The following is a 13,016-nucleotide window of genomic DNA, read 5'->3' as shown; positions in this document are numbered from 1 at the left end:
CATTAGGCAGGTCGGGGGTGGGGGGGTGTACGGTCAGTTTTATAGTGTGCACAATGCTATCACTTTTGTGCTTAGACATGATTCCATGATCACGTGGTTGTTTTGTCCTCTCAATCACGGTCACAGAGTGACCTCGTCCAATGTTGGTGTTCAGCAGAGCCCAGATCTTTGCAACAGAGCAGCTCCAGCTGCCAGAGGCTGCTTGTGCATTCTCATACTCTGCTTAAGCCAATAGAAGTCAGGTTTTCCATCATTTGTAACAAGACCCCTGTCTAACCAGTGCACTAATTAATACCAATGCCAACTAATCATCCACATGCTGTAGTTTTGCTCATTTAAGCAACTTATAGTAGCACGTTCCTGGCCCTGGCTGGGTATGTCAGTTGGTTAGAGCATCGTACAAGAATCACAATGAGTGCATTAATAAGTGGAACGGCAAATCAATGTCTCTGTTTCTCTCCCTTCTCTCTCTCTCTCTCTCAAAACAAATGGAGAGAGAGAGAAGCACTTTCTCCTCCAAGCCCTCTTTGGCCACACCATCTGCCAAGAAAACTTCCTTGCTGTTTTTATTGCTTTGTCCCATGCCCAGCTTCTGTTTTCCTTCGACAGGGTAATTGCCCTTGGCATAAGGTTTCTCACTTCTGGTCCCATTTGTCTGTCGGCTTTAGACTTTACGGCCACATACTTGTCCACCAGCAGCCCCATCACTGTCTCCGTCTCTGGCTTAGAGCCAGGGTCTGCATTCACACAGCCTGTGCTCAAATCCTGGGGCCACCAGGCAGGAGCTATGTCAGTAACTTAGAAAGTCACCAGGTATTTTTATAACAGCAATTTTCAACTGGTGTGTTGCAAGAATTTTCAAAACATGCAATACCTGACTGTTTAGTCAGGGGCACTGACCTCTTTTCCCTTAGACTGTCAAACTTTTTAAAAAATGACAGCAGCCAACACAACAATAGCCATCTGGTGTGAATGAATCAACATTATTTTCATGGTTTCTGGCACATAATACATCAGTATGGGCACTTTATTATAAGTCTGTACTCCTTGTACGATATTAAAGCAACATATCTAAGCATATGCACCAGTTTGTTCCATTCTGTGACTTTCTTTCTTTCCTTCTTTCTTTCTTTTCTCTCTCTCTCTCTCTCTCTCTTTCTTTCCTTCTTTCTTCTTTCCTTTCTTTCTTTCTTGGCCAAGCACAGTGCCTGATACCTTCCAGAAGCCAGTGGGTTCATGGCTCTGGAAAGACTCAGATGTTCATTTGTTTAAAAAAATTCTCTTGGTGTTTAGGAGAGTTCATTTGTTTCATCTTCAAGTGACAAGTTTATTTTTTCCTACTGCTAGAGAAGACACTATCAGTTCTGGAGCTGAAATGGAGCAAATTATCTCTCGCCTCTAACCGAATGCCCCTCTCCTTCCCTTAATTTAAAAAGGCAAAAAGCGCTCATGACCGTATTAGCTGTTACTGTCAACAGTCCACATTGATCTTGTCCTTCTTTGGTTCCCCTTATCTTACCGATGCTTTGCCTTCCTATAATGGGTTCTTTACGTAAAACCTCGTGGGGTCAAGGGAGGGACCCAGGAGACCTGCGGTCCGGCTGGGCTTTGCGGCTGTTACGTGGTTCACGTCCCCAGCGCTCCGCGTCCTGTGTGCCTGATGGCAGAATGCGTGCACGTGCCCGAGGAGTCTAACTGTGTGAATCCAGATGAAAGGAAATAATGGTGATGAATGAGCATTGGCGACTCCTATACTGTAAGGCAGGAAGCCTTGTCATCTGAATATTCTGCTCCCAGAGCGTGTAAGGTGGTTAAAAATTTCACGTCCTGGGGTCGCGGACCACGGTCACAGTTCTCCAGCCGGAGCCCCTGTGCTGCCCTCCCGTGGGAGGAGCGCGCCTCGCCGCCCCGGGCCGCAGAGCCGCTCCGCAGCCAGAGGCCGGGGACTTGGTACGGAAACACACAGGGGTATGTTAGAGAGTAGGGTGCAACATCGACATGAGTTGTAAATATGCAGTGGGAACAATGAAAAATAACATTAAACTTGAAGCAGACCAATTTGAACCAATTAAAAAAAAAGCATCCACCTGGTACGCAAGAGGTGGAAGGTGAGATCCGAGAGGTAATGATCCAGTCCTGGCAGTTTATACTTCTGCCTTCTGTTCCAAACCATGTGGTTTTGCTTACAACTCCCTCCGTACTCTCCCACCCTCCCCAACTCTTAACATAGACCTGTTTAGGTGACTAATGGCCTCTGTGACACCCTAAATAATATGCCATAGAATTATATGTATGATTATCTTTTCGCCTCTCAAGAACTTGGAGAAGACCCAGTCTAAACTGTAGCCCTGTCAGAACTAGCTGTGGGACACTGATGGAGTGGATTTGGGTTTGGATACGCTGATTTTCTTGTTCGGTGTTCTCACAATACCCCGTATCTGATTGCAGATTGCGGATTGCGGGGTGAGCAACTTGATCTCAGGGTAGACGCAGTGAAGGGATGTAATTAGCCTATTAAGTTCCGCTAATGTGCTGTGAAGTCATTCAGGTGAGAACGCGGGACGTATCAGTTGCGCCTTGGACCGCCGCAGGGCGCATTGCATTTCCACAGTTTCTAGGTCCCAGCGCAGGAGTCCGCTGGCTCAGCAGGACGCGCGGCCTTCTCTGCTCGTACCGCGTGCGTGCGTGCGTGCGTCTGGAGTTGTGCTTTACCACTCCCTGTACTCTACAGTCTCCCCGCTGAAACTGTGGGCTCCAGAAATCACTTCTTTATCCCTCGTACTCTGGTATATACTAGCCCACTTACTAAAACCACCCATTTCTTAGTTGGCCAAATAGTAAATACAGTGCATGTGGCATAGAGTGGTTTGTGTTTTATTTTTTGGGGAGGGGGGAGGGAGGTGGTTGTTCTTTTGTTTTCTTTTCTTAAGGGAAAAAGAATATGTGGCTTATGATTCGAGAAGTTTGAGAACCAAGGAACCAGACTCACTCACTTTGATGACAAATACTTAAGCACCTCCTTTGTTCTGGGCACTGTGCAGAGCCTGGGAGCCACAGCATTGAACACTGTAGGGAAGATGCCCTTTGTCTGGGGATCTGATGGTCTCAGTGTTAGGCCAGTTTGGGGATCATATTGGACAGAAAGTCATGCTGGTCGGGGGGTGGGGGGCCGGTAGACTGGAATAATGACAAAGGAATGGTTAAGGAAATGGGGATGAGGAAACCACCACATGGGACAGGTGAGAGATTACTGGAGGGAAGCCAGGGAAGTGAGATATGATAAGGTATTAGATGCAATGTCCACAGGGCCACCAAGAACAATAGATAACAGAGAGAGGGAACTCATTAGCTATATGCCTCCACATGGATTTTAACCAAAGAATAGATCCAGAATGTAAAGATCCACATTTTAAAATCAGTTTGATGTTTTTGAATTTGAACCAAGCTTGAGTGGTATTTCAGAACGTGACTGTACCTAAGTCGTTCCTAGAAGAGGCTGTGTTTGGACAGACAGTCTAATTATCACAGGACTGTGCTAGGTAGGTCTGCCTCAGAATCTAAGATTTTTAAAGCCTGCCTGGTGATTCTGAACATGGCCAGGTTCGGTAACCACCAAGTGAAATCACACTATACATCCCTTTAAATGGAACTGTATATAACAAATTGCCGTAAAGGGGAGAAATATTTTAGCAAAAGTTATTTCATATTTAGGATTTATTTGAAAAGATAAGAGAGTGGTGCTAAATTTCACAACTAGAAAAATCTCAATGTGCTCTAGCAAGAATTTTTATATAGCACATGGGCTTATTTTAATTTTCTTTCTCCTGGTGTATAAATAAACAGTGTTATCATTCTACTGTTGACTGTGTAGTGACTTAGAAGTTACCGCATCAATATTTTGGAGAAATGATATACTTACAATCTGTGCCTGTATACTTTTTGTTAAAAGTCCACTTTTTCTTTTACTGTTGTCTTAGACTTTCCTCATAATTTTTCCTCTGAATTTAGTAGTAAACACACCTTTTCACCACTTCAGGTCTTTTTGGCATGGTTCCTTATGAATCTTTTATATCCTCTCCATCCCTGAAGGAACTATATCTCAGTTGTCTTTATATTTCTGAAGCCCTGGCATAGCGACTTATCAAAATAGATAAATATTTGATGAATAAATGAATATGAAATTGAAGTTAGAAGTGTCATATTAAACCAATTGTTAGTTCTCTGATCTCTATATTTTCCTTTAAGCATCATTACTTTTAGTTTCTGGAGGAAGTAGTGGGTATAATGACATGTAGCTTTAATAAATAATAAAAGTGATACTGAGGGATTTATAGGAGCTCAGAAAGTGCCAAACCCAGAGCTCTCCATTTGCCCAACAAGCGGTCATACATTCAGGCCACGGGATGCATACGCTGCTCGTGCGTCACCCAGGTCTCCTCCTTCCTGGCAGGGCTGCTGGGGCCTCCTTCTCGCTCCACAAGCACTAACTGACGCTCGCTGGGTGCAGGTCTGAAAGAGGGAGTAGGATCCTAGCACCTGGTCTCCCTCAAGCTTTCAACTGCAGAGTGTTTGTTGGTGCCCCATAGCACTCTGGTAGATACTGTTAGGATTAACCAGTCTTGAGTGCACTAGACCTTCTCCTGGTACCACTGAGTCATTCATTTACTGCCCACCAGCCTCTGTGAGCCTGTGTGATGGAGAATGACAGTAATCTAGAAACCATCCCTGACATCAAGGAGCTTATGATCCAGCTGGGCAAAGATAAAGTAAACATAATGATAAACGTTATGATGGGAGCAGCATACTCTGCAGGGCACATAGAAGAGGCCATAGACTCAGAACGAGGAAATCAGGAAAGGCTTCCTGCAGGAGGTGGCATCTGAGCTATGAGACAATGAATCTGCCTTGCCTGGGAGTAGTGGTGAGGGGGGCTCTGATTCTGGTGAAGGAACAGAAGAAGGGGTGCAGATGCAGGGAGCACTTAGGGGACTCCATGTGCCTCCGTGTGGCTGGAGGACAGGAGCCAGGTGATAAAAGGGCCCTTATTCCATGTGAATGAGTTTGAACTTGGTGATTCTTGAAATAATGGGGTCCATCACAGGGTTTGGTGTGGAATCTGCAATATTGAGAGAGAGAGAGAGAGAGAGAGTAGCCATAGAATTACACAGTTGAAAAACCCCGTAATCTCTATCTTTTTAGCAAGTCGTACCCTGCACCAGAGAAAAAATTGCCACAGCTGCAGCGGATCACTTATGAATCCAGAGTTAACTTGAAGGCCCTAAGAAATTAAATGAGAAGATCCTCAAAAGTTCACGAGACTGCACCTTGGGGGTGGCGTGCACTTGATTCTCTCTGTAGGTCAGGGCTTGTTAGTCATGAATATTTTCATGAAAATAGGACCCTGACAATCTCAGTCTGTCAAAGACCAAGGTCACCTTATTCACGCAACATAAAAGCTCCTTGACGAGGCTGAAAATGTGTTCCCAAAACCTATTTCAGAATTTCTTCCCTAATGGCTTTTGTGAGTTTAGATTGAAGGGCCTTAATGGCACATTAGGGAAGGGCAGTGAGACCTGAGAGTGGGGGACGGGGGCCGCGAGGAACAGCAGTGCCATTGTTCTCTGATGGGGGGGCCGCGCTTACAGTATGCGTTTCACGAAGATTTTGAAAACCCTAGAAGCCTTTTCTCTAGGATTTATCGTGAAACTCCTCTCATTACTGGAAGCAGGTGGATCTTTCTCCCTCCTGCAACTTCCAGGATCTCACCAAGGCGTGGAAGACTGGTCCAAATCTTAATGAACCACCCCATATTTATTAACGAACTAGAAAATTGTAACATCATTCTAAAGAGGACTCTAATCTCTGCAAGTTTAAAATAAAATCATGTTATCAACCATTTTTCTTATAGAGGCTTTATAGTCACTACAGATTTACACAGATGAAAATGATAATGATAATAAGTACTAGTATCTTATGACCATTTAAATGCCCACTATGACCCTGTGGAGCAATACTTATGTGCGTAGATAGGATATGCTATTGAAATTAAGAGTCTGAGCGTTTGAATGAGGGAGACTCAGTTCTTCCACTTACTATCTCTGACCTTGGGCTAAGTTACTTAGCTTCCTGAAGCCGCAGTTTTCTGACCTAGAAACCGGGGGTGTTCATGGTAATCGTTTCTTAGAGTCACTGTGAAAACTGAGTAAGATGGTGAGTGGTGAGGGGCCGGTACATTGTTTCAACCCTACTTAGCATTCTTGAGCATGTTCCCCTTTGGTTCTGTTTGTTTGTTGTATCACGAGCAACTTTCTCTCTCTCTCTTTTTTTTAACTCCCCTAGGGATATGAAGCCTGACAACATTTTGCTTGATGAACATGGTGAGTAAATAATTTGTTTGCAGCCAACATGACTTGCATATAGGACAAAAATGATGATCCCCAGCGAAGGAACATTCCCCATAGAGAAGGTATAGAAGGTGTCTTGCTTGACTGACTTGAGTTATATGTACAGACTCCATTTTACAAGTGAGAAGGGCAATCTGAGGAAACTTCAGCATTTACAGCAGTGGCCTAGTACACCAGCACATCCTTAAACATAACATTGAATTTGCATAATGAGAAAGTCCTCTTTTCAATGGCCTTCCACCCCTACTGACTTCTTCTGGAAAACCATCTCAGCTTTTTGGTGCTGGTTTGCCTTAATATCTTTATGACCATCATCGTCTTTTTTTCATCGAGACAGAACAGCCCTCAAGCTTGGAGCATTTGGCAGGCAGTGGTGTCTCCCTAGATATTAGGGACACTGGTTTGTTGGCATTGTGTCAACTTTTATGCTTTCCTTCTTAGAAGGGCAAGTTGGGTTTACATTTGCAGAGGAGATGTCGAGTTTTCTGTTCACTGATTTGTCCGTTTAAAAAATCGGCCAGTTTATGCCCTGGCTGGAGCATCATCCCATACACTGAAAGGTTGCGGGTTTGATCCCTATCAAAGCACATACCTAAATTGTGGGTTCAATCCCTGGTTGGGCACATTCAGGGAGCAACCAATCGATGTTTCTCTTTCTCCCCTCCTTTCCCTCTAAAATCATTAAATATACTTGGGTAAGGATTATGAAAATCAGTCAGTCTAAAGAAAAATATAAAGTAGATGACAATATATATGTACCCAGATAGGAACGTAATGTAGAAGAACCATGAAGGGGAAAAATAAATGCTTGCAGTTCAAGAAACACCGATTAAAGATATCCTGTAGGACAGGCTTTTGCCACAGTGATTAAATGTGTCTAACCTCTAACATTCATTTGAATGTACATTTGGATTTACTGGTCCACCAGAGTAGACCTGTAGGATGCACAGCCTGCAAGTTATAAATGTTACAGTGGCAATAAGATCCTCATTCCTTTCAGAAAGCTGCTAGGTAAGTCGTAAATCTGCAAAGCTTCTTACACATTTGACCAAAGGGATTTGCAAGTGGGGCTGAAACTCCAAGTACCACCCATTGCATGATTTATTTACTCAGTTGCATTTTAAATGTGATTTACCAGACGCGCTCTGTGCTCAGAGGGCTAAGAAACACTTTTGTGTATAACCTCTAATTTAAAAGCTCAGGATCATTATTTATTTACAGGCTGCCTAAAAGGATTTTTTTCCCCCCACTCTGTTTCAACACCTTATTTCTTCCTTCCCTTTACTGCTTCGGACATTTGGGAACAGATTCTCTGAATTTCAGAAATGTGAGCAATGGTGAAACTTAGCATGAAGGTGACTTTCGTTAACATGCCAGCCCACCCTGCCTTAAACAGGATGCAGGATCCTCCCTCAACCCGGCGCACAGAAACTCTTCAAGAGCTCCACCGTTGTGGATGGGGCCTCACCTAGCATATAGAGGCCACCTTGGCACAACTTACAAAAAGGTGCTCTGTCTGCCCACCACAGTCTCACTAAGGTGCATGTCCGGCTGGCCAAGCAGAACCCAGGTTGGGCTTCTTGTTCCCACCTGACCCAGCTGCCATTGTTTAGCATAGGTATTGCTCTACCATTCACCGAGGCCCTGAATGGGACATATAGGTCCTGCCAACCAAAACCTGTTCAAGATGTACCATCCATTTCAGAGCACAGTGTTTTTATCTTAGATCTCAAACATGGTTTTATCCTAATTTTACCATGAGGCCATTCTGTCCTGTCTCATTCAACTTCTTTTACCTCCTTATCGTCTTGACCACTAGGTGGCTGTAGATTTGGAGAAAGGTCCAGGAATAAATTAATCTGCAAGTTTAACCATTTTTAGAGACTACCTTGTGAAAGATTAACTGTATAATAGAGTTAAGAGCATGGATTCTGGAGCCAGATTGCCTGAACTCAAAACCAAAGAACATGTGATACATGTATACAATTGAATACTACTCAGACATAAAAAGATGAAATACTGTCATTTGTGCCAACATGGATAGATCATGAGAATATCATGCTAAGCAAAATAAGTCAGATGGAAAAAGTCAAGAAGCGTATGATTTCTCTCATAAGTGGAATATAAATCTGAAAGCAACAAATGAACAAACCAGACCCCCCCAAAAATACACAAAAGCTCACAGACACAGACAACAGTATGGTGCTTACTAGAGGGGAAGGGGGATGGGGGGAGGTAGAAGAGGGTAAAGGGGGGCGAAATGGTGGTGGCAGGAGACTTGACTTTGGGTGGTGAACACACAATGCAATACACAGACGATGTATTATAGCACTCTAAACTTGAAACCTATATAATTTTATTAACCAATATCAACCCCAATAAATTTAATAAAATTAAAAGAAGAACAATTCACCCACTCACTAGCTCTGAGAGTATCAACAAGTTTCCTAAACTGTCTCTGCTGCCTTAGTTTCTCCAGGGATGAAAAGAATATTTATTTCTTAGGCTCATTGTAAAAATGAACTGACATACTATTTATAAAGTGCTTGATTGGAATAACTGCCAGAAGGAAATGACTCAATAAAAATTAGATGTCCTTTATCTAATTTTTTGTATGATTCCATGAGTTAGTAGGGGTTTTCTTTCCTAGGGAGGGAAACTTAGACTACTTCATCTCGTTTTATGTCGCTATGCCTCTATCTGAGATAGTGAATGCTGGGCACTTCTTTTGATTCCAAAGACTGTGTGTTAGGTCCTGTGTTTAAGCAATTTTGTTGAATCCCAGTTCTCAGGTAACTGCGTTGCTGGTGGTCCATTCTGCTGTCCTTCATGTGTGCAGGGAGCTAAGCCCACTTTTCAGGGCACTTTGTTTTTGCCGGGGCTGGGGCTCAGTTGCTTAGGGGCCGTGAGCTGTTGTCCCAGTGGGCCTGGGGAACAGTCCCAACTATACCTGTTGTCGGGTGTACTAAATTCCATGACCCCTTTTCTCAAGTTTTTGGATTTGGACAACAAATTAATGTGGGGCTTTTATGTATTATATTCCCATCCTGAACTCAACTTGAGAATCGCTCAGTAAGAGAAGCATAGCTTTGGGAAGGATTGGATATATGAATGGAATCAGAGCAGACAAACAAACAAACAAACAAAGATTGAGAGCTATTCTCTAAACGTTGTCCCGGAATCCCTTTCTGTGGAAAATAATTCTTGAGGTTATTTGCTTTCTGTTTATTCAGATTCTGAAAAACTAAGGCTTTCAGGCATTGCTCAGGGACTGTAATTAACCACTTTTCACTGAATCAATTCCTGGTAACCTCTACCCTGAGCTCATTACACAGAGTTGCTCTTGGGAGAATTAACTGAACCACAAATCAATGCTGCCTTTTGGAGGGTCTTCTGGTGTGATTTCCCATATTTTCTCTTTGAAAGCCCCATTTATTCTCTCCCATCAACATTTATATTTTCCACCCCTGATGGGCCAGCACACACACCTCTTACCTGGGGACACCTAGCAACTGTGAGGGGTAATTGCCTATTGCTGATCTGCCTCCTACGCCCATTCCTCTAAGTGTGCCGTGTGTGATGGCACATTTTTTATATATTTCATTTAGCACCACTCAGCAACAGGCATAAACTGTTTTATGCCAACTGATTCATGTTGGTTCACATTCATCGCAAAAGATTAATATTTAAAGGAGCTAAATCCTTTCATAAAATGGAAACTCTTTCCATGGTGTGAATAAACATTCTTTGCACATCAGAACGTGACTTAAGAAATGATTTTTAACTTAGAGCATACCTGCTGTTTTCCCCAAACGTCTCATTTACTAGCTCAGAGCCCAGGAAGGCATTAGATCTTGGATGGCACAATACCAGTTCTCTGGATAAATATTTTCATATCCTACCAATTTAAGTACCCCATCCAATTCTATCAATTCCATAGTGTCTAAATTCTTGTGTTTTTCTGAAGTTATTCAGGAAATAAATGCTGTATCCAGAGGAAGTATACTGTCTGCCTGGTATATCTTACAAAATGACAATTTTGGCATCATCTATAATTTAGGTTTCTTAATATCATCCCTAGTCATAGGGGACAGAGAAAAGCAAATACTCAGTCTAGGGGTATGAAGAAGGTCTAAGCTTTCTATCGTGGCAGCTCCTCCCTTGCAGAGTCCCAAAATGTGCCTAAAAATCAAGTGGGCATCATGTTCTCACACACACACACGCCTCTGTAAGTCTGGAGCTTCTGATCATGACAAATAGCAACAATTGGACCCTTACTTCCTGCCAAATGCTGAGCTGTCTCCTGCAATCTCTATTTTCTTTGATCTTCCTAACAGTCTCTTGAGAAGACTACTATCCTCATCCCAGCTTTACAGAGAGAGAAGCCTCCTTTTTAAGTCGACAGAGCCAGTCAGTGATAGAACCTGGACTTGAAGCCAAATAATCTGACCTCAGAGAACGGGCTCTTAACCACAGCATCTCCTGGCTTACCTACTTTGTATCAAACCTTGCGAAGGACTGATCCAGTGCTTTGAGTATGACTTGTGGAGAAAAAGAGAAACAAAAAACAGACCCCCTATACTATGGTAGGATGAGTTATGGGAATCACCCACAGGCACCATTCAAGCAAGAAAACCTTTGACTGTATTAAAATGCCGTCACATAAACGAACACAAACACTTTGGGCACAAAACTAACCCTGGCAGTAAAGGCAGTGAAATTTATCTTTAGCTGCAGGCTGGATGCCAGTAGAGTCGATAGTAAAGTTTGGCCCAGGCAGCCCCCCATGCACATCTTTGGGGTGCAGACAGAGAGAGAACATGCAAATTCCACTCAAACAGTGGCGCCTGCTGAGAATCGATTTTTCCCATCCACATTAAAACCACCTTGAATAACACTATTTGAAGACCTGCTGTATCCACATTCATGTCTGCTTTACAGTAAAAATGTTTGTCTCTTAAAAAAAAAATCCCATAAGAGATCACTGGCAAATTGGTATTTTGAATAGCTCTTGGGTTCCTGTTGATACTCACAGGTTAGACCAACTTAAAATGCTGTGAACAAAAATTGCCTAAGTGTAATGACAGGGCATGAGCTCTTAACCCCCACAGTTAATGCTTCTTGTGGTTGAGCGACAGACTTACAATCAGAGATACTCATCTTTGCATGTCATGTTCTGGCTGCTGGAGGGTCAGCTGGCTGAAGAACATATTGGTATATTTTTACAATTTTTAATGGTTTTTTAGGGAGAGAGGATGGGAAAGGGAAAGGGAAAGGGAAAGGGTGGGTGAGGAAGAGAGGGAGAGAAACATCGATTTGTTCTTCCACCTATTCATGCAGTCATTGCTTGATTCTTGCCTGTGCCCTGACCAGGGATTGAACCTGCAACCCCGGTGCACCAGGACAACACTCCATCCATCTGCGCTACCCAGCCAGGGCAGAACATATTAGGTCTTGAAGACAGAATAATTGAGCTTTTACTGCTAGTACCCAAAGCGTAGGAGCACTTACAGACTGAGCTGGGAACAGAAGCGTGGCTGTGCCCCTGGGTTGAATGGACTTAACATTCTCTGTGGTGCTTCTCTCCCACCAGGGCACGTGCACATCACAGACTTCAACATCGCCGCCGTGCTGCCCCGTGAGGCGAGCATCACCACCGTGGCCGGCACCAAGCCTTACATGGGTACGGGCTTCGGGGCGGCTGTCCTGGCTAAGGGCAAGCTTTTGTCTTTCATTCCTGTAGACACCCTTTACTGCGGGTCCAATCATCTGTGGGGACTTAGAGCTAGAAAGGACAAGCCCCGCTCTGGCTTTACCTGGGGAGCTTCGGATGCTCCATTCAGGGAGCACCCCGTCTGACGACTCAGGAGGGCCATTGATTACACTTTGAATGTACTGTTTTATAGAGTTGTTTAGGACAGCATCTACCCACTTCCTGACAAAGGGGATTCATTAACTCAGTAAATGTCTGCTAATTGCCTCTGGGTGCTTGGCACTGTGGTCTGGTGATGGTGGCCCTGTATAGTGAGCAACACAGACGAGGACTCCCGCCCAAGGAGCTCCCCTTCCAGTGAGAGGAGTTTAAAAATAGAATCAAACAGAGAAGACAGACACAGAGAAAAAGTAGGATGCTGACAAGTATTATTATAACCGCTGTTTACATAATACTGCATTAGATGCAGAGGCTGTAAAGTTTACGGAGTGCCTTGCAGTTATAATTTTAGTTTTCATTCCTTTTATAAAGATAAGGAACTGGGTTTTGTCCAAAGATTTAAAATTTACCCAGAGGGTACCTAAAGGGTAGGGAGTAGTGCCAAAACTGTCATTTAGGTTTCCCATTTAATTGTGCTAACAGTCACGGGTTAATATGAATTCCGCGTCCTATTGTTGGAAGCAGCTCTCTCCCCGCAGGTACCATACTCACACAGGGAGGCCTCAACCCCTGTGTACCCCCAGAAATGTAAAGGAAGGTCTGTTGCCCTTTCGGGGGCATACGGTCTTCCGGAAGACAGAAGTCTTCCTCTGCTCTCCCTGCTACTCCTAACATAGATGAGTCGGATCTCAACAGGGTGTCTGCAAAGTCGGTGCCTGGGTGTGCGATGAGGTGCCTGG

General features: G+C 43.8%; 1 protein-coding gene across 1 annotated transcript in view; it reads left to right on the top strand.

Moving 5' to 3' along the window:
* Window positions 1-13,016, top strand: part of STK32A (serine/threonine kinase 32A) — a 91,269-nt gene that overhangs the window by 56,770 nt on the left and 21,483 nt on the right. The window contains exons 6-7 of the mRNA XM_054567935.1: window positions 6,340-6,377; window positions 11,998-12,087. Coding sequence (XP_054423910.1) covers window positions 6,340-6,377; window positions 11,998-12,087 — 128 coding nt within the window. The remainder of the gene's footprint in view (window positions 1-6,339; window positions 6,378-11,997; window positions 12,088-13,016) is intronic.

Source organism: Pteronotus mesoamericanus, unplaced genomic scaffold (assembly GCF_021234165.1).
Source record: "Pteronotus mesoamericanus isolate MK-2021 breed Mesoamerican mustached bat unplaced genomic scaffold, CSHL_Meso_final contig_2, whole genome shotgun sequence".
NCBI lineage: Eukaryota > Metazoa > Chordata > Mammalia > Chiroptera > Mormoopidae > Pteronotus > Pteronotus mesoamericanus.
This window is presented reverse-complemented; position numbering and strand designations above follow the sequence as displayed.